The sequence below is a fragment of the Cutaneotrichosporon oleaginosum genome (assembly GCF_008065305.1).
Source record: "Cutaneotrichosporon oleaginosum strain ATCC 20508 chromosome Unknown ATCC20508_contig06, whole genome shotgun sequence".
NCBI classification, from domain to species: domain Eukaryota; kingdom Fungi; phylum Basidiomycota; class Tremellomycetes; order Trichosporonales; family Trichosporonaceae; genus Cutaneotrichosporon; species Cutaneotrichosporon oleaginosum.
In genome coordinates, this window is record NW_027072175.1 from 742118 (window position 1) to 761854 (window position 19737).

A 19737-nucleotide genomic window follows, 5' to 3' on the forward strand; every position below is an offset into this window, starting at 1 on the left:
TCACAATTGCACTCTTTCCCATCCCACAACATGCAAGGCAGCTGCCTCTGCGGCGGCGTCACAGTCCGCATACCATCGCAGCCGGGGCTCGAGCTGTGCCACTGCACCCACTGCCGCCGGCAGTGCGGGACGGGCACGTTTTTCTCCGTCGCGCCCTCCGATCTGCTAGTTACAGGGGAAGTGGCGGAGTACGCTGGGACGAGCGACGCCGGCAACGAGCTCAAGTGGTATTGGTGCCCGGTGTGCGGTGGAAAGGTGTACCAGACCTCGAGCGGATTCAAGGACGTGTCGGTGCATGCGGGTGAGTCACATCAACAGTCCCGTAGCTCACGGAAGGCCTCTTCCCAGCGGGCACCATACCTCGGCCTAATCGCGAGATATGGCTGCGATCCGCGGAGAAGTGGTATAAGCCGTACCCCGGAGCGGACGCGCACGAGAAGGGATAGCAGCGTGTGGCAGTGTGGCACCGCCTCGTGTGTGATCAGGACTGAGAGCATATATACCTGAACGCCTGCGTTTCGAGTTGCGCCAATTCGCTTCAGGCTCCAAGCTCATGCATGTCGCTGTCGGAGGTTCGCACGTCAGAGCTGAGGCCGAGGGGTATGCTGCGAATTGCCATGACCTCAAGCGCACTTCTCGGGGTCTCTGAGCATTTCCACTGTGGGCCCGCGTGCTGCTGCAGTATCAAGATTGAGTGGGTCATGTAATCTGTCTGAGGGAGAGGTTCAACAGAGGTTCAGCAGTGGTTTGCCTCCCACCGGCCACCGATCCACCGAGACGGCGAGCACACGTTGGACGGAACCAAATAACGATCGACGCGTTTCGACCCTAGTTGGCCACCCGAAACGATCGTCCATCCATACGGCCTCGTCGTCTTGATACCTCGTTCTTTCTCTTACTCACTCTCGTTCGTTCTCTTCAACATCTATCAAATCAAACGTGCCGGCGCCATGTTCACGCCTCTCTCCACCGGATCAGAGCGTGCGCAGGACAGGCTGTGGGGTACGTCTTTCACCGTCGTCAACAAATGTTGCTGACGCGCTCTGTGACGCGACTGATCTTTCGTCATCGCCCGTACCTCCCGCGCCTCTCCGTTCCGGCGTCCGTTCGCAACATCCTCAACTGCATTCTGTCGATTCACTCCTACCTCCTGCACACTCCGATATGCTGTCGCTTCTACACCTATGGTACTGCTGCCCTTGCGTGCAACCGTGACTGTAACGCCCTCGCCTCGTCATTGCGCGCCCTATTTCCCGCCCTTGCCCTCCTTCCTCGCTACACTTAAACCCAAATAGACCGCGACAGAACGGTCTCGCCGCTGCGCCCGGCGACTCGACGGCCTGCCCCATTATCCCCGCGCTCGCGCGCGGGTCGGCCGCTGTCTCCAACCTCGACACTCCCAAGTGCGCGAGCCCGACGACAAGCACGGAGGGTCAGCGAGGTGCAACTCGCCGACGAGCGGTGGACGAACTGGTTCTTTCGGGTGAGTGTGGCCCATGTCGCTCCTAGTAGATCTCGCTGACAGCAGCCATCACGCGCGACAGTTGAGACGTGGCTTGCATCTTTTTGGAAGCGACACCTCGTCCTCACGCTTCTGCCCTGTCTCGCGGTGTGGTTGTGGGTTGCGATGCCGTTCCCCGTCAGTGACCCGTACAAGGACTCGCCGCTGCCCGACTGGCCTGAGTGGCCTGAGTGGCCGCATAGAATCAAGAGCAATGGGACAGAGGGTGGTGACGAGGAGGACCTGCCAATCGATGTCAACTTCTACTTCTTCCTCATCTGGTGCGTCACATGGTGGCCAACGAGTTTTCGCTAACGGACAGGTACTTCGGGTGCGTACGCTGTACGACGCTGCTTATTTAAGGGCATACCTTGCTGTCGCGCTCTTCTTCATCACCAATCTGTTCAGCTTGTACCGTTTGAGTGGGCTGCTTCGTTGCTGTAACCTGCTGATCCCAGACTGGTGGCCGTCGCGGCTGGGAGGGAAGGCGACGTACTTTCTGATGTGGTCGACGACGCTCGCCATCGGCCTCCTCGCGCATCACCTTGACCTGTTCGGGCTGCACGCTCGGTGGCGAGACAAGCCCGACGAGGGGTTCGACTGGGAGCGCAAGAGTGAGCCTGACGGTGTTGCCTCTTGGCTGACGACAGCGTTCTGGGTCGTGCTCAGCTTTGCAGCGATGCACCTTCCGGCCGTGGCGTGCTTCTCCAAGCTTAAGCGGGACAAGAGGCATGTCTACCGCCACGCGCAACCCGTGGTGCAGTACACGTTCGTCCAGATGTGAACTTGGCTGATCGGAGCTTCTTTGGGTCCTCGCTGCGCCGCGTGCCCAGCTCATGGGTTCGATTCCTGTGGTTCATGGCATGTTTAGCCATCGCTGCCTTCTCTCTCATCGTTGGGCAAGGTGAGACAGCCGTGGCTTCAACCAGAGCTCATCACCACAGCGTACGCAAGCCTGTTCCTCTCCACGCTCCCTCACACTTCATTAGACGCCGGCACCTGGGTGTGGTCATGGGTGATCAGTATGTCTCAGCTCAGTCCCTTTGGGCTACGCTGACTTGCAACAGCCGTCCAGCTGCTCTCCTTAATATCCAACTACATCATCGCCTCAAAAGTGCGCTCACGGGCCCTCCTTTTTGTGTACAAGCTCTTTTTCCAACTGGTATACCATGTGTTCTATCGTAATCTTGTAAATTTCATCGCACAGTTGCAACCGCCGACAATGCAGAAGCTGACGGCAGTTTGCTCGGCTGCGCTCGCCGTCACAATTCGCGACAGTCCAGCTCCTCTCCTCAATCGTCGTTGTCATCATCTTTCCATTTCAGCTTACGCGGCTGTGGCACCGCATCCTACAATTTTTTGTAGGGTACAGCCAGCCCTGGAACGAGCACGCTGAGGCGGTGGCCATCTCGTTTTATACCCGCGGCCTGGCGCAGAACATCACCATGGTTGGCTTCCTTGGTGAGTGCGACGAGACCTTTGATCAGTTTTCACTAGCTGACGTCAGGCTGGCTTAGCATTCTTCATCTAGGCCCAAACTCCCAGATCTACCCGTTTTTCAAGTTTGCGCAGACTGAGGATGACCCGTATACGTTCGCGCTTACATTTATTGCGTCGTGTGGCGTTTGGGTGCGTGTCGGGTTCCCTTTGATCTCGGCTAACCGTAGTCTCTCGAGCTCATAAGCTCGTTTGTCGCACGACAAATTATGTCACGCGGCTTCAATATCGATGTCAGCGGTATTGGTCTCGATGAGATGCGCGAGTACCCCGAGCTGGTGCCGGCATGCGGTGAGCCTACTGGCTTCGATTGTCACTGACATCAGGTTGGGCATCGGTCCACGTCTCCATGAACATTCTCATGTTCCTCATCAAGCTGAACTTCCGATGAGTTGTATCATGTACCTATACAGTTTTTGTCGTCATATTCCAGACAGTGATGGGTCAATCCTACCTCCATAGCGACGAGCGAGAGGCAGCGCGGTGTTTTCCATTTGTGGCGCAACATTACACCCGGCACTCACGCGAGCAGTTGACACGGATCCGCAAGTATCAGTACACGCTCGACGTCGCGTTATCTACTATGCTGAGTCTAGATACAGGTTGGAAGAGCACCGAAAGGCAACTGCTACTCTAGTTGAGCGTAAATACAAAACGTCCTCTCTCAGAAGCGGTACTCCTCCAGACCTGACGATGGAATGCTCAGACGCCTGCGCTCCTGCCTCTCGCGACCCTTGTCGGCACGGCCTTTGGGGCTTGGGGGACGGGGCTCAGCGACGCTCCACACCTCGTCGATGCGCCACTGCTCGTCGAAATGATAGAAAACGTGTTCGCGAATGTGCTCCACAGATGTGCTGCTCCCACGCCGTACCTCGTCACTCTGTGGACTCTCGAGCGGTGACGCATCTGCGCTGTTGACCACGGGAGTGCTTGGAGTGGGATGATTGAGCTCAACTTCCATCCGGGCCGCGAGGAGGCGTTTGCTGACGTCCGCAACGACCATTTCGCTCGCCACCGTTGCGCCCGGCGGGCTAGCGAGTGCGGCAAACGATTCTGCGCTCATGCGCCGTCCATTATAGGTGACGCGCGGAGCGAGGTAAAGGCGCAGAGTGCTCGGCAGCCGCTGGTTCAGCTGGCGGACATAGGCGCGGAAATGGGCGGTGAGCGCTGCGGCGCTCGACACGTCCGCCATGCCGCGCTGGCTGCCAGTGGGCTGGTTCTGGCGGCGCGTCCCCTGGGTGGAGGAGCGGTAAGACGAGCCGCCGGGGGGGAGGCCGGGGCGGCGCGGGCGTGCGTTGCCCGAGTGGTCGACTTGGTCAGGCTGGTCGGTCTCCTTGAACTGGGAGGAGAGGTCGAGAAGCGCGAATGCTGCGGACAAGCCCTGGCGGACGGGCCGGTCGGAGGGTGATATGATGGGCGACGGCGTGGTGGGCGGCGTGGAGAGAGGAGTGCTTGACGCAGATGGACAATGGAGGGATGAGAGGGGCGAGTGGTCGATGGCGGAGGGAGGGTGGGGCGGCCCGTGCTTTATGGAATGGGGCTGCACCGCTCGGTGTGGGAGTCACTTTCTCGCTCTCTCTCACTCTCCAGCGGTCAATTCAGCTTCCAGACGGGACGAAGCGTGCTGTGCGTGCTGTACTCTACTCTTTCTGATGTGCGTGTGCTAGATGCACAAAGCGCGAGGTCGCATGAGCAACAGCAAAACGATCTTATTATGCCGGTGGCTCGCCGCCCGTCCAGCGGCAATACGCTTATACAGAGGGCGATGCACTCGCGTCGCCTGCGCCGCCGCCCCCGCGCCCGATGCCCCCGTTTTGCGTGGAGCAAGGCCTCACGGGTCACATTCCATCTTTTTTGCTGCACTGCGATGACGTCCGCGTCGCCAGCGTCCCAGATCTCAACATGTGCTCCCTCCCCCCACTTTCGAAGCGCTTGGCAGCACGCATAACATCCGAGGCGCATCCGCAGTACCGCAGTACCGAGCCTAGGCTTGTCTCGGACCGAGTTGGAGCCTCCGAGGAATGAGCCTAACTGTTACGGCAGGGCGGTTCCTCCCCCACTCCGCGCAGGCCTCGCGCGTCGTGCCGCTGGACGTACAACAAACTTGCGTGCCTCCGTCAGCTGGCCCACGTGCCGCCCTGGCCGCGCCGAGCGGAATGTGATGTGCTGCACGTCGGCGCTGCATGGTGCACAAGCCACCGGCGCCCGCATGAGGCTGACGGCGCCGAGCTCCTCAGCCGAGGCTGCCGCCGACACGGGGCTCGGAGCGATGCTCAGTCCGAACCAGGCTACTGCGATTGGCACGGCTGTCCGAAACGCCGTTAGTACCGCTAGCGGATAACGCGTCATGCAGCGCGTCGGACGACGTCAATGCAGGGCTGGAGGAATGTGAGGCCGTGGGAGACCTGGCGTCGAAAGCGTGGGGAATACTGGCATCTGCGCTGACGAAGCAGAGGCCTCGCGGAGCGACAATTATCGCGCACTCTGAGCCGTGGGCAGCAGCCGCTGCATAGGCTGCCATTTCGAGGCCGTGACACGGGCCGCTGCTGAACAGTGGCACCCCTGGCTCCAACGCTCCGTGGCTCCTGCCGTGTCGCCGCGCCGCCGCGCCGTAGGTCGTATAACTGCGCCAACCCGAACGGCAGAATGGCGGCATGCGGTACTGGCCAGGTTCGCCGTCGGCCTGCACCATTGCACCATGGGAAAAGGCACTCGTCGCCTCCTTGCCTCTCTGCCGCCCCGAGCAGGTCACCTTCCGCGTTCCACCGGGAGCCATGACCTCGCTCTCGTAATTTATTGCGCCTCATTTACCGTGACTTCTATACAGAGACGCGCCTAGCGTCTGCGAAGACGCGAGTCGCGTCTGCAGCAGCGCGCCTCTAAAGCCAGTCGCGTTGAGCCAGCTGAGCTAGTGGCGCGTGCCGAAGCCCGCCACCGCTTCGTCCTCTCGCTGGCACACACCGCCGTCTTCGCCGCATTCAGAACGTCACAGTTCTCTGAGAGGCATTTTTTCCCGCGGAATCGTATGATAGGAGCAAGTGGCTGGCCGCATTGGAATGTGGGCTCACGTGCTTGGTGGACATGGGTGTGTCCAACTCCGCTCTGCAGGACTGCAGGGGACCGATGGCACGTTCACATGGGGCAAAGCTTTCTGGGCCCTCCCGCTTGCGGCTCTAGCGTGCCCGCCGCGCGCGGTCCGCGCAACCTCGGAGTTGGAGCCACCCAACACAGCGACCGTGGCGCGAGTGTGATGTGGCGCACCCTGTGCCACGTGGTGCCACTCAACCCAGTTGCGAGCGAGACCGAAAACACGGCCGAGAGCAGCCGCCACACCACCACCACCACCACCACCTATAACAGCAATTCCTGCATACAACTACAACCTGGTTACTTCGGCATTACTTCTTCGGGTCGACGAGGATCTTGACCGCCGTCTCGTTGCGGTGGATGAGTGTCTCGAAGCCGTCGCTCACGAGCTGGTCGAGACCGATGACGCTCGTGATGAACGGCTTGAGGTTAATCTTGCCACTCTGTACGAGCTTGATCGTCTCGGGGTGCGAGTGGACGTAGGCAATGGTGCCGCGCACGTCGATCTCCTTCAGCACGAGCTTCTGCATGTCCATCTCCGCCTTGTGTCCCCAGATGCTGACGACAACGACGACGCCGCGCGGGCGCACCGCATCAATGAGCGTGTCGAACGCTGGCTGCACGGACGTGCACTCAAACGCAATGTCCGCGCCGCCAGGCCGCAGCTTCAAGATCTCCTCGACGATGTTCGCTGAGCGCGGGTCGAAGATGTGGTCTGCGACGCCCGTCTCCTGCGCCTTCTGCCGGCGCAGGCTGGACGGCTCGGAGATGGCGACGGTCAGTCCCTCAGCCTTGAGGACGGACGCGGTGAGGAGGCCGATAGGCCCGGCACCCGTGACGAGGGCGAAGTCGCCCTTCTTCCCCCCGCTGCGCTGGAACGCGTGGTATCCCACGCTGAGGGGCTCGATGAGCGCGGCCTCATCGAGCGGAACATTGCCTACGGGGTGCACCCAGCGCTTCTCGACGACGATGCGCTCAGACAGCCCGCCGCCGCGCCCGCACAGCCCGATGAACCCCATCCCCTTGGAAATGTGGTATGCGTCGTTGTCCGGGCCCGTGTCGACCTTCGGATCGATGATGTACGGCTCGACGACAACGCTGTCGCCAACCTTGACGTGGTCGACGCCCTCCCCCACTTCAGCGACCACGCCGGACATCTCGTGGCCCAGCGTCACCGGGGCCGCCTCTTTGCTGACAGGATGGGGGCGGCCGCAGGTGGGCACGAAGATTGGCCCCTCAACATACTCGTGCAGGTCGGAGCCGCAGATGCCGCAGTAGGCCACGTCGATGGCGACGCTGCCGGGCTGCAGCACCGGGCGGGGAATCGTGTCAATCCGGATGTCACCACGTCCGTAGTAGCGCGCCGCACGCATCGTGTCGTTTGTCATGACGAGAGTCGGAGTGGGGTGGGCAATAGGAGGGACGAGTAGAGTCGGGGAGGAGGTGAGGTTGATCACGGTTCAAGATGCTGGGTGCGTGAGAAAGCGTGCGGATTGTGGAGCCGAGGCGGCCTGTGTGGTCAACGTCTGACGACGTCGATGGAGACAGCTCTCTTGTCATTCTTATATCACGCCCCACGCTTGCATAGATGCCGCTCGTGCTCATCATGCCCCCGCCGTTGCGGTGTCTTTCAGCCCCATTGTCTTGCTCCTCGGGTGTCGTCGAGTTGTATCATTGGACAGAGTAGCCGGCGACCGGCTTATCGTTAGCCGCAAGATGCCGAGTCACGTGAACTCATCCGCCCATGCTCAGCCGTCAGCTGCCATTGACCGTCTCGAGCGCTCAAGTCAACCACATAGCTTGAACGGAAGACATCCGCAGGAACGCGGAGGATCATGCCGAGCAAGGGCGCTCGGTCCGATCCTGCATGCACAACGCTCACGTTGCCATGCATACAACAGTAATGTGACACTAGTAGCCATCACCGTAGGCTGCACTGGCGGCAGCCTTGCGGCGCATTTCGTCGGCCAGCTTCGGGCAGTCTGAAAGACCGTGGCCCAGGCCGCCGCAGATCGGGCAACCCTTAAGAACACCGCCGGCCGCCGCGCGGGGGTCGTCAATATCAAGGAGGAACTGCGGGATTCTGAGATCAGTTGCTGCGCACAAGGTAAAGCTCACTTTTGCTTTGCTTCCATGAGCAGATACTTGAGATCGAGGAGCGTTTGTTCACTCGTGCTATTGTTGACAAACGTCGTCGCCACACCCGTCTTTCCCGATCGCCCCGTCCGCCCGATTTCGTGCACGTAGTCCTCAATCTCCTTGGGCATGGTGTACACGATGACATGCTGGATCTCATTGAAGTCGAGTCCCTTTGACGCGACGCCCGACGCTACCATGACGTCCTTGGCGCCTGACTTGAAGGACTTGATAGCGTATTCACGCTCGTCCTGTGCTTAATGTCAGCTCAGCCGCTATCACTCAGGCTTACTCTTCGACCCGTGGATAGCAACCGCCTCGACGCCTTTCAGGAGGAGGTACTCCTGAATGTCGTCGACCTCGTTTTTATTGTCGCTAAATATGATGACGGGCGGGGGCGTCTTTTGCAGCACCTCCAGCAAGTAAACCATCTTGGCCTCAGGCTTGACGTGCTCAACCTCCTGGATGACGTCCATGTTAGCCGCACCCGCACGGCCAACGTTGACGAGAAGTGGGTTTACGAGTGACGCCTGCGCGAAGTCCTGAATCTTGCGTGGCATTGTCGCGCTGAACAGCAGTGTCTGGCGCTGGTACTTGAAATGGTCCATGATGCTGCGGACAGCTTCCTCGAAGCCCATGTCGATCATGCGGTCCGCCTCGTCCATGCACATGTACTTGCAATTGTCAGCGTTGAGGCGCCCCCGTTCGAGCATATCGATAAGACGCCCGGGCGTCGCCACAACCACGTGTACCCCTTGCTGGAGGACCTCGGCCTGGTCTGCCATACTGATGCCGCCGATGCACAAGAGACTTCGCAACTCCGGATACTTGCCACCTTCGGCGAGCTTGGTGCACATGGCCACGCAACCCTCGTACGTTTGCCGCGCAAGCTCGCGAGACGGACAGAGAATAAGGCCGACCGGTCCTTCACCCTTGACAAGGGGCAGCTTCATTTCCATCTCAAGCGACTTTAGGATGGCGGGGAGCGTGAAAGTAAGGGTCTTGCCAGAGCCTGTAAAAGCAATGCCAATCATGTCGCGGCCGGCGAACCTGGTGTCAGCTCGGTCGTGTGTGCCAGCAGCTCATCACTTACGCCGTGGGCAAACCCTGCATTTGAATGGGCGTTGGACGCGCAATACCCTTGTCGGACAGATACTCGAGAAGGGGTGGAGGAATCTTCATATCCTGTGGTTAGCGAAGTGCCTCGGATGTGACACCTACGGCAAAGTGTTCAATAGCTGGTGGTGGATCTTCCCCTTCGATAATAATCGCGTGCTTGTCTCGCACTGCTTGCTGCCCTTCTGGGCCGAGGTCACGAATGTACCGTGGTGGCCGCCAATTCGACTTCATGCTCTGAGTATACGTCCTTCCATGAGCGATCTCCTGAACGCTTGCGAGCTTTTTCTGTCCCCGCTGTACTTGTGCGAGTAAGGCGGCCTCCTCCTCTGCCATCTTCTGCGCCTCCGACTTGCTGGCGTCTGTGGTCAGCAACTTCCAGACTACACCAAGCTCGCCGATTCACCTTCCAGTTCCTTTCGTCGCTTTAGCTCTTGAGCCTCCTGGAGGAGGGTGCGTTGCTGCCGCGCCTTCTCGCGTTCTCGCTCATTCGCCTCATCAAGTGCACGCAGCGCGTCCTTCTCTTCCTCGAGATCCTCAGTCGTCTTAATCTTCTTCGAAACGTGCCGCCCTGGCCCAAGCTTTGAGAGCATCTGGGCACGCCGCTTGGCTACGGGCACGTAGGGCTTGTAGTCTTTTGGAAGGTCATCGTCGACTACAGGCGACACGGAGCGCGTCGATGGCCCTGCTGAAGAGGCCATGGTCAAATGGAGAGTAGTAGGAAGGGGGATGCCGGAAAGGAAGGGGGGGATGCTGGAAGGATCGAGCCGAAGTGGAGGTTGATAGAGCCGGTGGGTGGCAAGTGGAGGTTGAGAGGTAATAACAAAGGAGCGTGTCCGCCGCGTGGGAAAGCATCCGTTAACGCCGTAATCCCGCCCACTGCACCACCGTAGCTGACGGTGGTCGCCAGAAGGCACCCCCCGCATTCACCGCACGCGCCGCACGCCTAGCAGCCAGAGTGTCATCGAGAAGCCACCCCACAACCAACACCACACCTCACTCGTCTCGCATCTCGTCAACACCTCTTCCATCTTCCACCTCCCTTCTCCTCTTCTCTTTCCAAACCCCATCCATCCATCACTCAGAGGACGCGACCAACCTCGTACAGGTCCTTGACATCTCGCTCTCTTCTCCCCTCGTAAGTCTTGTGCAAGCTGCGTTGAGCTCGAGCTGAAACCGTTTCGCTACTGCCCTGACATGCGCCACCTGTCATTGAATCACCCCGTGTTCCCACAGCCCATCTAAGCCTTCTCATCTCAACTGTAGCATCAACATCTACCTTACCATCTCCCGGCACGATGGAGGTAAGCTTCCATGCCAGCGCCCCGCTGCGCTTCCTATCGAGATGCGGACGCTAACATGTGTATAGGCCATACTCGACCCTTCCAAGGAACTCGACGTCGGGTACGTGCAGCGAACCCCATGTTAATGCGCACAAGCACTGACTCTCACAGCCTGCTCGACCAGGTCGTAACAACATTCTACACCGGCGCTGGAGCACAGGTACGTCTCAACGCCTTCTGCTTCCCTCATGACTAATATGGCTGACTTGTCCAGCAACAGCAGGCCCAGCAGGTCCTCACCCAGTTCCAAGAGAACCCCGACTCGTGGCAGCGGGTCCCGGCGATCCTTGAGTCCTCAGGTAACATAAACACCAAGGTGAGCACTGGGATGGCGCCCGCGCTCACACTTAGTTCATCGCCTTGCAGATCCTCGAGAAGCTTGTTCAGACCAGATGGAAGACTCTTCCTGCCGACCAGCAGGGCGGCATCCGCAACTTTATCGTCCAGGTTACCGTGGACGTTTCGAGTGACGAGACGCGGATGCGCCGGGAGAAGAGCTACCTCAACAAGCTCAACCTCGTCCTCGTACAGGTACGCGTGCATTTGGGAAACACGCTGACTCCAAGATCCTTAAGCAGGCATGGCCCAAGGATTGGCCTTCATTCATTCCCGAGATCACTGCATCATCGCGCAACAACCTGTCGCTGTGTGAGAACAACATGGTCATCCTCAAGCTCTTGTCTGAGGAGATCTTTGACTTCTCCGCCGAACAGATGACCCAGGCTAAGACCAAGGCTCTGAAGCAGACCATGTGCGGCGAGTTCTCGGACATCTTCACCCTTTGTAATGAAGTACTCGAGAAGGCCAACAAGCCAAGTCTCATCAAAGCCACACTCGAGACCTTGTTGCGATTCCTCAACTGGATCCCGCTCGGTTACATCTTTGAGACTCAGATCATTGACTTCCTCGTCACCAGGGTGAGTACAATCCGTTGTTGCAACATGCTGACTTGATCAGTTCCTCGAGGTGCCAGAGTTCCGTAACGTCACACTCAAGTGTTTGAGCGAGATTGGAGGCCTGAACGTTGGGCCGGAGTACAACTCGAAATTCGTCATTCTCTTCCAGATGGTCATGACAAGCGTCAACCGTATGGTCCCGCCAAGCACCGACCTCGCCGCTGCCTATGCGTCGTCCGACGACGAGGACCAGCAGCTTATCAAGAACCTTGCACTTTTCTTGACCAACTTCCTTCAGTCACATTTGCGTCTGATCGAGACGCCCGAGTCTAACGAGCTCCTCATCAACGCCCACCTGTACCTTATAAAGATCTCCACCGTCGACGACCGTGAGGTCTTCAAAATCTGCCTCGAGTATTGGGGCAAGCTCGTCGCCGAGCTTTACGAGGAGATCCAGTCGCTGCCCATGGGCGACATCAACCCTTTGATGAACCTCAACCTCGGCGGCATGGGCGGTGTCAACGGTCCTCAGTCGGTCGGGCTTAACGGAGCGCCGCTGCGGAAGAACACCTACTCTGAAATCCTCTCCAACCTTCGCCTGGTTACGATCGAGAAGATGGTCAAACCCGAGGAGGTGAGTTTATTCCTTATTGTTACAGGCACTGACTGCTTTAGGTCCTCATTGTCGAGAACGAGGAGGGAGAGATTGTCCGCGAGTTCATGAAGGAGAGCGACACGATCGTGCTGTACAAGAGCATGCGCGAGGTGCTAGTCTACCTCACTCACCTCGACGTTCAGGACACGGAGCAAATCATGACGGATAAGCTTGCTAAGCAGATAGATGGGTCCGAATGGTCGTGGAACAACCTCAACACGCTCTGCTGGGCCATTGGTTCGATTTCAGGCGCGATGAACGAGGAGACGGAAAAGCGCTTCCTGGTCACAGTCATCAAGGACCTGCTTGGACTGACGGAAATGAAGCGTGGCAAGGACAACAAGGCCGTCTGTGCTTCTGACATCATGTACATTGTCGGCCAGTACCCTCGCTTCCTCAAGGCGCACTGGAAGTTCCTCAAGACGGTCGTCAACAAGCTCTTCGAATTCATGCACGAGACTCATGAGGGTGTGCAAGACATGGCGTGCGACACCTTTATCAAAATTGCTCAGAAGTGCCGTCGCCACTTTGTCATGCAGCAGGCAGGCGAGCACGAGCCGTTCATCGATGAGATTCTGCGCACCCTGCACAGGATCACCGTCGATTTGCAGCCCCAGCAGGTCCACACCTTCTACGAGGCAGTCGGCTACATGATCTCTGCGCAGCCTAACAAGCCGACCCAGGAGCGCCTGATCGAGAAGCTCATGGAGCTCCCCAACAATGCATGGGACAACCTCATGCAGCAGGCAGCGAGCAGCGTCGACGTTCTCGGCAACCCCGAGAATGTTAAGATCATGTCCAACATTCTCAAGACCAATGTCTCGGCGTGTACGTCCATTGGGTCGTTCTTCCTTCCCCAGCTTGGGCGCATATGGCTCGACATGCTCGGCCTCTACAAGGCCGTGTCCGGCATCATCTCGGAACAGGTGGCGTCTATGGGTCTGGTCGCCACGAAGACGCCCAAGGTTCGCTCCCTTCGCACGATCAAGAAGGAGATCCTGAAGCTGGTCGAGACCTATGTTCGCAAGGCGGAGGACCTTGATGGTGTTAACCAGAACCTCATCCCTGGTCTCCTTGACGCCATCCTTGGTGACTACAACCGAAACGTGCCCGCCGCGCGTGATGCCGAGGTCCTGAACGTCATGGCTACGATCGTGTCCAAGCTGAGCAATCTCCTCATCCCGCAGATTGCTCCCATCCTTGACGCCGTGTTCGAGCCCACACTTGACATGATCAACAAGGACTTTGCTGAGTACCCCGAGCACCGGGTCGGCTTCTTCAAGCTCTTGCGTGCAATCAACCTCACATGCTTCCCTGCATTGCTCGAGCTGCCACCACAACAGTTCAAGCTCGTCATGGACTCGGTGGTTTGGGCGTTCAAGCACACGATGCGCGACATTGCCGACACTGGCCTGAGCAGTGAGTTTAACTTGTGGGATATTGGCTGACATAAGTTGCGTTCGAGATTGTCAACAACTTTGCTTCGTCATCACCGGAAATCTCCGGCCAGTTCTACCAGCAGTACTTGCTGTCGCTGCTGGGTGACGTGTTCTACGTCCTCACTGACGCCGACCACAAGAGTGGTGAGTCGCAATGCCTCTCCTTTGCCCCAGAACGCACTAACCATTAGGCTTCAAGATGCAAACCATCCTGCTCGCGCGTCTCATCTCGTTGGTCGAGAACGACGGCGTCCAGGCTCCGTTGTTCAACCCCGCTGAGCACGAGCCAGGCATGACCAACGTCGTGTTCCTGAAGGGATATGTGGCGAACCTGCTCACGAACGCTTTCGGTCACATGCAGCCCGCGCAGATCACTCAGTTCGTCAACCAGATGTTTGCGAACGCGGCGGACCCAGCCAAGTTCAAGCTCACATTGCGCGACTTCCTGATCTCGCTCAAGGAGTTCAGCGGCGACAGTGCGGACAGCGCCGACCTCTACCTTGACGAGAAGGAGGCTGAGGCGGAGCGCAAGGCTGCGGCCGAGCGTGAGAACGCGCTTCGCGTTCCGGGTATGCTCAAGCCCTCGCAGCTTGATGACGACGCCGACTTGTGAGCGGCATGAGACGAAGGGGATTCCGCGCGACGCGCCCATGTATCAGCGCGAGCGTGACAGACGGAGATGTTGGAGTCATTTGCATTGTTTGCATAGAGTGGGGGCGAGAGCCCACTGGTGTTTACCCGAGCGAAGATATCAATACATTTGTTTATGAAGTCACTACTATTGCAGGTGGTGGGGATGGCGAGTGTAGGGATGGTAATACATGTACGGATGACGAGCTTGATGGAGGCGCCAGGGACTTGCATAGCAAGAGTCTTATGTCAGTATCGCGCCCATGCAGCAGTTTCCTGATGAAGGTTCCTGCTGCTTTCCTGTTTGACTACCTGTAGAACTCTGCTGTCAGCCTGTCCTGTCCTGTTCTAGTCCAGTTCGGTTCGCTTCGGTTCGTCTGCAAAGGTCAAAGAGCGTACGTCAGCCACAGATGGTCGGTTCCAGCTGCCAAGACGTTGGGCTCGAGCAAGGGTGCGATCATGCGAACGACTTGGCAAGCATGGCACTCGGCTCTCCCATTCCATGCTGGTGCATCAAGGTATCAAGGCCCCACGAGCCCCGCCTCCGCTCCACAAAGCGTAACGTTTAACGTTCGGCGCTCGTCGTGTGATCGTCGTCCGAGCCGGTATGCCACTGCCAATCCGGCCGGCGCCGGCGCGCGCCGGCGCCGGGTACCTTCTACTGTACCGCCGCCGATCCGCAGACTGACGAGGAACAGGTCGTCGTCAACGACCAAAGCCTATCCGGGGCGGGAGCTACGATAGCGTGTGCCATCGGCCATCAAACATATCAGCCGCGCTGCGGACGCTGTTCGCGCCGTGTTCGCGACCGGCGGGGTGGAGCCGAAATGCACGGACCGGGTGGTGTCGCGCGATGGCCGTTGGTGATGGCCGTTGGTGATGGCCGCCGGCGTGCGTGCGCCTCACCGCTGCGCTTGCAATGCTGCCAAGCCCAGCAATGCAATATTCGCCTCCGTCGTCCACGGACCGATGCACGTCTACAGTAGGGCACGTACGTATGGACCCACGACCCACAGCTACCCACAGCCCATTGGGGTGGAGTGGGTGTCACTCGTGGAACGCGAGGAACGGGGGAGCGCACGTTTCACGCTGCCAGGCGCGCAATAGATGGGACATGTACTGTAGTGGGCGCGAGGGGGGGAATGGAAACATGTGCGGCGCGGGAAGAGGGATACCAGAGGAACAGAGGAACATGTCGCGATGAGAATACGGCGAGCAGTATTTAGATGATCAACTCATCATGAAAGGCAATGTAGACAATTCAGAGAGACGTACAAAGACGCAGTGGGAGACGCACAGTGACGCCGCCGAGAGAACACAGCTCCGAGCAACCCTGGCGCCGTAAGCCATGGCGTCCCATTCCATCTTATCGGATCAATTGAACAGGGTCTGAGACAAGCGCATACCATTCTTCTGCGCTTCTGCGCCATCGTCTCGTGATGCCCCCGACAAGCTCGACATGGTTTGGAGTTGCCAAGTGCTAGCTATTGACCATTGATGCCGTCCTGCAGGGTGTCCTCCAACGGCAGACGGCAGGCGGAAGCGGTTCCGGGCTCCGGGAAGACGACGTCGCTTCGACCTCGCAACCAGAGCCGCGAATGACGCGCGCCGGGCCGCTGGAGGCTCTGGTCGGCTCGCGGCGGTCGCGCAGTGTGACTCGTCGGCGCGAGTGCCGTAAACGGAAGAAGGAGGGAACAGGCGCCGTGGAACGCGGACCTGGGAGCCGTAGCAGGAAAGCTTCAAGAGCAGAAGTGGCGGTGGAAGAAAATCAGCGTCCCTGGCAATACTCCTAACTAGATTACGCGCACTTCCTGAAATCCTCGTCTTGCCGCGCCTCCCTTTTGCCTCAGCCCTCGTTCTGCTCTCTCAGCTCAGATCTCAAGCTCAGCTGCGGCTGCTGATGTGATGCCACAGTGTTTGTTATTTTGCGATTGGCGAGACCATGCACACGCGCTGCCGATCAGACCACCCGCCGGTCGGCCCCTGATCCGAGCCAAAGTTTAGAGTCCCGTGCTCGTGGATTTGTGGGAGTTTCTTGTATTCTCATGGAGAGGAGCGAAGAGCGAGGTATCCCGCGATGCCCGCGAGGGTTCATGAGCCCACGAGCACGCTTCCTCTCTTCGCCTTGGCAAGCCATGGCCATGCAACTCCTCCAACGGAGGGCCTCAGTCCCAGTCCCAGTCCCAGTCCCAGTCCCTGCTCTTTCATGCTCGTAAGCGCAGGCTAGCAAGCGCAAAGCATGCATGTTCTTCCTGCTCCCGCACCGTCATGTACGATCACAAGTTCAGGCTCACCCTCCCCTGTCCTGTAACCCTCTTCTAAACTTGTCGACGGTGCGCGGCGTATGATGAGTCTCGAGCTGCCACTGTATGTATTGATTTCTGTCGTGAAGAAAGAGTGGTAGCTGTGCTCCCCCTCGCCCTCGTCGCTCTCTCCTCCCTGCGTTGGGTCCTGTTGATTCTCACATCTCACATCATCATCATCTCGGCCCTCACTCTTGTTTCAGCTACTCCCTACTTGACGGTACCAAGAGAACTCTCACCCTCTCACGGCCCCCAAACACTGTCCCATCTTCTAGATCTCTCTCTCTCTCTTCGTCTCTTCATTCTACTCCCTCTCTCATATCCTTGTTCTTCAACTAGGCGTTGAGCGAGCCAGTCTCCTCCGCCCCTCCGCCCTCTCCCCTCTCACCCTCCTCTTCTCTCACCCTCGCACCGCCGGCCGGCATGCTCTCCTCCTAACACGTCTTCTCGCACACTTCGTCCCCTCACGCCACCTCCCCACTCTTCCACCTCGCCCCACACTACCCGCCTGCCCGCCCACTCTAGCCTCACCTCCCTCCCTGCCCGACCCACCTCCCCCAAGCCCGATATGTTCATAAACAGCGCCGGCGCAGTGCTTCGCGGCGAGCGAGCCACGCTTGAGCCCCGTGTCGTGGGCGCAAGCCAGGACGAGAGCAACAACAACAAATGGGCGCAGTCGCCAGGTAAGTTAATCAGTCCGCGAGCCGAACACCATTCCGCAATCAGGTCGCCGGCCGCCGATGCATATTCGCTTACCCCTCGCAGGTGCTATCGCAGGCTTCACCATCGTCTTTTCCCTCGTCGCCGCTGCGTGCGTCTATCTGCTCTATCGGGGGCCCAACCGCAAGGCCTTCCCATGCATCAAGCGCAAGAAGGCGCCTCCGGCGCCTAAGGACGTCGAGGGTGATGTATTTCCGGACGAGTTCGGCGCGCGCGGGCCCGCACACTGGCGCGAGACGATTGTCCGCAAAGAGGCCTTTTTCCCCGTGCCCAAGGGAGCACCAGTTCCTGCGGACGGAAATGAGAAGGATTATGCGCTCCGGCCCCAGCGCACGGCCTCGCTCTACTCCTACGACAGCAAATACACGACTGCCACAACGATCAACGGCGCTCCCCGGTCCAACCGCAACTCGCGCACTTCTCTCCAGGACCACCGCTCCTCGCGCGTGTCTGCAAGCCGCCGCCCACCAAGCCTTGGCGCCGCCTCGGCCCTCAGCATCCCAGAGCTTCCAGAAGCGGCCTACCTCGCGACGCAGGACCCTCTCTTCGGCCTCCCCGCTCAGGCTCCCCATTCCGCTCCGTTGCAGCGCTCGCCCGGCACCGGGGCCGCCCAGCAGTCAGACTACTTCGGCCCTGCCTCGCCAGGTCTCCTGTCCGCTAACTCGGCATATGGCCGGTCGCCCGCGACAACCCCCCCAGCCGCGGCGGCAGCGAATCGGCGCTCCCTTGTGCGCAAGAGTGTCGGCTCGGCCGTGGGCATCCCTTCACCGCTCGCACAATCGACAATCTCCCACGAAACCGGCAAGCCGCAGCGGCCAGACTTGCGCAAGTCGCGCACCGTGAGCTTCGCAGAGAAACCCGACTCGCGGCGGCAGAGCACATCAACGCCGTCGCCTCCCCGCACCCAGAGCCGGACGAGCACGCGCTCCGCCCCCTCAGGCTCTCTCCCGCCCGGCGCGGGCGAGCCGCTCGAGCCCCTCCCCCCACTGCCGCAGTTCCTGCGCGCCAGCGGCGTGGACGAGGCGATTCCCATGTCCGTCCCACGCGTGTCGTGGAACGGGCCCGGCTTCAGCCCAGAGTCCGGACCATCGAAGCACGCCGACAACTTTCCCCCACTGCCCGAAGGCGCGTACCCGCCCACGCACCCCGTCGCTTTGGCGCACGCGAAGCTGTCGTCCGCATCGGCAAGCCCGCCCTCGCCCAGCCCATCGACCTTCTCCCCCGTACAGTTCTCCACGCCCCCACAGTCTCCGACGACAAAGCGCGCGCCCACGGCACCAGGCTACGTGTCCCGCTTCTCGCGGTCCCCGCCCACGCCCACGCACAACGGCTATGCGCCGGAAGTGCTGAGCCGGGAAGCGTACAGTGAGAACCTGTCGTCGTCGGGCTCGCGCTCCGGCTCAGCGTCGCCCTCCTCCCCGCCAGCTTCGACCCCGCCGACCTCGGTCAGCCACTACTCGACGCCCGCGAGCTCGATTGCAGGCCACGGCGCGCGCGTCGTCTCCGGCAAACGGCCCGACAAGGCGGGACACAGAAAGGGCGGCTCGAGCAGCAGCTCGCCCAGCTCGCCGAGCTCGCCCACCTCGTCCACGTCTTCGCGCAAGCGCGGGCTGTGGTACGACTCGGAAGTCACGGGTCTCGGCATTTCCTCCCCCATCCCCGCCGGCGCTAAACCACCGACCGTGGCGCCGCCGGCTCGCGTCTAACGCACAGGACATTACGTTGTACACTATAGAGCAGGCATGCACGATTGCCTGCGCTGGCGGGGCTTGGCACGGCACGCAGATACTTATCTGCACTGACGTTGGGATCGCCGTGGATTGCAACGGCGAGAGCAGCCGTTCAGCCGGCTATCTGCATATGACCGCTGATCAGTAGATCGAAGAAGCGTGTCTGCTGGAGTTGTTCCACGCGCCCCCCTTCCACCTTGCCGCACTGGAGACCGCGGTCTCGCGACTGACCCCGCGCTTCGGCGCACGTCTCTGCCTTCTGAGATGCTTCTGGAGCTCTGGGAGGCGACATGCTTCTGCGTCTTGACGCCCGTGCGCGCACGGACGGACGCTGTCGTGCATGCTAAACGACGGCAAACATTGCCCCACACAAGTACTCACCTCCATTGTTCTTTGCCACTTCGCCACTTCGCCACTTCGCCACCTCTCTCTCTGGCGACTCTAGTCTCTCGCACCTCGCACGCTGCCCCATCACGCGGCGTAGCCATCTCCCCGCCCGCCGCTGGGGTATAAAGCACTGGATGAACCCGTCCCCTCGTCCCCTCTCCACCCACTCACACCACACCTCAATGCAGCCTAAACCGAACATGATGCCCCCGTCCATGGTGCCCATGGGCATGCCCGGCCCCGGCGCGCCAGGCATGGTGCCGATACACGGCCGCATGCAGTACCAACTTCCGCCGG

At 59.8% G+C, this 19737-nt stretch overlaps 8 protein-coding genes across 8 annotated transcripts; 4 read left to right on the forward strand and 4 right to left on the reverse strand.

Moving 5' to 3' along the window:
* Window positions 1-30: 30 nt before the first annotated feature.
* On the forward strand, window positions 31-446 carry COLE_06725 (uncharacterized protein; the record flags this gene model as incomplete). Its single annotated transcript, XM_018422780.2, has 2 exons — window positions 31-301; window positions 337-446. 2 exons carry the CDS (start codon window positions 31-33, stop codon window positions 444-446), a joined length of 381 nt encoding a protein of 126 aa, XP_018279872.1.
* Window positions 447-1184: 738 nt separating this feature from the next.
* On the forward strand, window positions 1185-2686 carry COLE_06726 (uncharacterized protein; the record flags this gene model as incomplete). The annotated part of the gene is made up of 8 exons (XM_065626497.1): window positions 1185-1217; window positions 1306-1403; window positions 1438-1483; window positions 1529-1791; window positions 1865-1923; window positions 1960-2115; window positions 2152-2269; window positions 2302-2686. The coding sequence occupies 8 exons, from the start codon at window positions 1185-1187 to the stop codon at window positions 2684-2686; spliced, it is 1158 nt and encodes a 385-aa protein (XP_065482191.1).
* A 976-nt stretch (window positions 2687-3662) lies between these two features.
* On the reverse strand, window positions 3663-4190 carry COLE_06727 (uncharacterized protein; the record flags this gene model as incomplete). The annotated part of the gene is made up of 1 exon (XM_018427220.2): window positions 3663-4190. One exon carries the CDS (start codon window positions 4188-4190, stop codon window positions 3663-3665), a length of 528 nt encoding a protein of 175 aa, XP_018279870.1.
* A 217-nt stretch (window positions 4191-4407) lies between these two features.
* On the forward strand, window positions 4408-4665 carry COLE_06728 (uncharacterized protein; the record flags this gene model as incomplete). The annotated part of the gene is made up of 1 exon (XM_018427221.2): window positions 4408-4665. The coding sequence occupies one exon, from the start codon at window positions 4408-4410 to the stop codon at window positions 4663-4665; it is 258 nt and encodes an 85-aa protein (XP_018279869.1).
* A 367-nt stretch (window positions 4666-5032) lies between these two features.
* On the reverse strand, window positions 5033-5347 carry COLE_06729 (uncharacterized protein; the record flags this gene model as incomplete). Its single annotated transcript, XM_018427219.2, has 1 exon — window positions 5033-5347. One exon carries the CDS (start codon window positions 5345-5347, stop codon window positions 5033-5035), a length of 315 nt encoding a protein of 104 aa, XP_018279868.1.
* Window positions 5348-6396: 1049 nt separating this feature from the next.
* Window positions 6397-7458, reverse strand: COLE_06730 (uncharacterized protein; the record flags this gene model as incomplete). The annotated part of the gene is made up of 1 exon (XM_018421293.1): window positions 6397-7458. One exon carries the CDS (start codon window positions 7456-7458, stop codon window positions 6397-6399), a length of 1062 nt encoding a protein of 353 aa, XP_018279867.1.
* A 538-nt stretch (window positions 7459-7996) lies between these two features.
* COLE_06731 (uncharacterized protein) lies at window positions 7997-10038 on the reverse strand (the record flags this gene model as incomplete). Its single annotated transcript, XM_018420310.1, has 6 exons — window positions 7997-8168; window positions 8204-8477; window positions 8514-9271; window positions 9315-9406; window positions 9443-9699; window positions 9744-10038. 6 exons carry the CDS (start codon window positions 10036-10038, stop codon window positions 7997-7999), a joined length of 1848 nt encoding a protein of 615 aa, XP_018279866.1.
* A 7133-nt stretch (window positions 10039-17171) lies between these two features.
* COLE_06732 (uncharacterized protein) lies at window positions 17172-19029 on the forward strand (the record flags this gene model as incomplete). The annotated part of the gene is made up of 2 exons (XM_018422778.2): window positions 17172-17286; window positions 17369-19029. The coding sequence occupies 2 exons, from the start codon at window positions 17172-17174 to the stop codon at window positions 19027-19029; spliced, it is 1776 nt and encodes a 591-aa protein (XP_018279864.1).
* Between the last annotated feature and the right edge of the window lie 708 nt (window positions 19030-19737).